Source organism: Trichechus manatus, unplaced genomic scaffold, assembly GCF_000243295.1.
Source record: "Trichechus manatus latirostris isolate Lorelei unplaced genomic scaffold, TriManLat1.0 scaffold00054, whole genome shotgun sequence".
Classification (NCBI taxonomy): Eukaryota; Metazoa; Chordata; class Mammalia; order Sirenia; family Trichechidae; genus Trichechus; species Trichechus manatus.
In genome coordinates, this window is record NW_004443990.1 from 8,287,332 (window position 1) to 8,290,037 (window position 2,706).

Sequence of the window (2,706 nt, forward strand, 5' to 3'; positions counted from 1 at the left end):
GCTGGACATAACAGGTCAAGATTTTGGAATGCTGGAATAGTGTCAATGCATTTTATATCATAGGATGGATTTGATTCTTTGGTGGCCATAAGGCGGACTGTGATAGGAAAATAATGACACCCTAAAGATGTCCACATTCTAATCGCTGGAATCAGTGAATGTGTTGGGTTACATGGCAAAGAGGAAATAAGGCTGCAAGTGGAGTGAAGGTTGCTAGTCTGCTCACCTTACAACAGGCAAATTATCCTGGATTGCAAAAGTGGGCCCAAAGTAATCACAAAGGTCCTTAAATGGGGATGATGGAAGCAGAAGAGGAAGTAAGAGTGAGACAGTATGAGGACTCAACCAGTTATCACTGGCTTTGAAGATGGGGGGCATGAGCCAAAGAAAGCAGGGCACCGCTAGAAACTGCAAAAGACAAGGGAATGGATTCTCCCGTAGGGTCTCCAAAAACGAATGTAACCCTGCCAACACCTTGATCTTAGTCCAGGGAGTCCTGTTTCAGAATTTTGACCCACAAAACTGTAAGACAATAAATTTGTGCTGTTTTAAGCCACGAAGTTTGTGGTACTTTGTTATAGCAATCACAGAAAACTAAAACACCAGATCAGTATCTTTTCTAGTGGTGAGAATCTCTCTCTGAATCTTGAGGAAAACGTAAGTGTTTCTGTCACGCAATTTACTGCAGTCAGTTCGGCACACATGGTTCAAAGCTAAATCAGAATGAGCTGTCCACAGAGGTAACCAAAGTCTTCAGTCAGCAGTCTTAAATGGTGTGCAACAGAATCCTCCACAATGAAAACCAGGAGGCAGAGCACTACGCTGAAAACCATTTCGTGTGTGTGTGGACAATTTTTCCACTTACAAAGATTTTAACCACAGAAAACAAAGGACAAGGACCATGAGACCATTCAGTGCTAACAGACTCTGATCACTGGGCTCGTCAACGCCCCGTCACCTTTGTGTCAGAACAGCTGTTGACCCTACTCAACATGAGACAGTAAAGAGAAAGAGAGAGAGAAAGTACCATTGTCACAGCTACAATGGTTTTATGTCACTGATTCTCTTGGTTTATTCATGATCAGTGGAAAAATATCTAGTCAATAAATTAAAGGCTCAGTGGGACATTAATGATAGTAACAGAAGAAATCAATATTTACTAAGTGTCAATGTGCTAGCATTCTGCTGCCTAAATCCTCAAGAGGTATTAAATAGGTTAAAAAAGAAAAAACAAATAAAAAAAGAAAAAATCCAAAACTGAGTCTTAAAAAGGTTAAACAACTTGTCTGGGATCATCAGGTAGATTTGAATCCAGGCCTGTTCATCCTTTCCCTTATGCCATACTGGTCTCATTCTTCATCAGCTGGTTGAAAATATAGCCACTGCACAATTAAATATTCCCAGCAATTGTCAACAAAACAGTATTCCTAAGGGTCTCCAGAAATGTCACTTTAACTGGGAGGAACACCTCTGGCATTTGGTGTGTTGGGGCCACACCAGGAAAAATTATCTCTCCCAGAATGCCAGTATGACTCCTATAAAGATAAAAGGATGTAGCTGAAGTTTAGGGCTCTCAGAGGCTCCAGAATTTTTATGATAGGAGGCCCTAGGGAGAGACTTGGAAAATGGGACCAGAAGACTTGCCTGGAGCTATGTTTATATACAGCATTTTACATAAGACTCTCTACATGAGGAGTCCCTGGTGGCACAAATGGTTAAGCAATCAATTACTAGCCAAAAGGCTGGTGGTTTGAATCCACCCAGAGGTACCTCGAAGACAGGCCTGGAGATCTGCTTCCGAAATGTCACAGCCTTGAAAACCCTATGAAGCAGTTCTACTCTGCACACATGGGGTCACCATAAGCCAGAATCTACTCAACAGCAACTAACAATGACAACAACAAAAGACTGAGAGTTACCTGTCTATATCAAAGTGTGTTGCATTTCCTTAGGACTGGGTTCTGGGCATACTCTCTCTCCCAAAGTCCATTATACTTCATAACAGCTTTACAAACTGTATGTGCTCTTTCTCTTCTCCTTGTTTAGTCAACTCCTACTCATCCTGCAGTTCTCAGCTTAAATGGCACTTCCTTAGAGAAGCTTTCCCTTCCTTTCACCTCAACCTGGATTAAGTCCAGTTGTTATTCTCACAAAAATACACCCCCTGAACTTTTGCTTCCACACTACTTAATTCAATTTCCAGCTGTGTACATTTGTGTAGGTAACTTAATGTATTTTCCTGACTATTGGCTAGCCTATTACACTGGACCATCAGACAATTATTTTGATGAATGAATGAATTAGTTGGAAATAACCGAGATGTCCAATAATAAGTGAAGTATGAGATAAACCTGGCCCATTATGCAGTTTACCAAAAGATTTTAAAAACCCAGGATACACAAATACTTGTTACAGTGAATAAAATCAAAGGAGAAGCAAAAGTATATGCTCTTTATGATCACAACTATAAAAACTGTAGAAAGGAACAAAAATGTTAAATAGGTGGCAGAAACTGTGTATATTTTTATCTTCTTATTTTCTGTACGCAAATAAAAAAAACTATGCTCCTACATAAAATTTGGCTGCTATGTTTTTTGTATAAACTATTTTCTCCATACAAAATACCCTCCTCATTTTTCTTTACCATTTCATGTTCTTCTCCACCTCAAAACGTAGCTCGAGTTCCTGCAAAATGGTGCTCTAGGC

The 2,706-nt window shown here is 40.0% G+C and overlaps 1 protein-coding gene across 1 annotated transcript in view; it reads right to left on the reverse strand.

Annotated features, from left to right (window-relative positions):
• The window catches only part of TOM1L1 (target of myb1 like 1 membrane trafficking protein), a 58,734-nt gene that overhangs the window by 22,016 nt on the left and 34,012 nt on the right, over positions 1-2,706 (reverse strand). Inside the window, exon 9 of the mRNA XM_004378106.2 lies at positions 232-496. Within this exon, the coding sequence (XP_004378163.1) occupies positions 232-496 (265 nt within the window). The remainder of the gene's footprint in view (positions 1-231; positions 497-2,706) is intronic.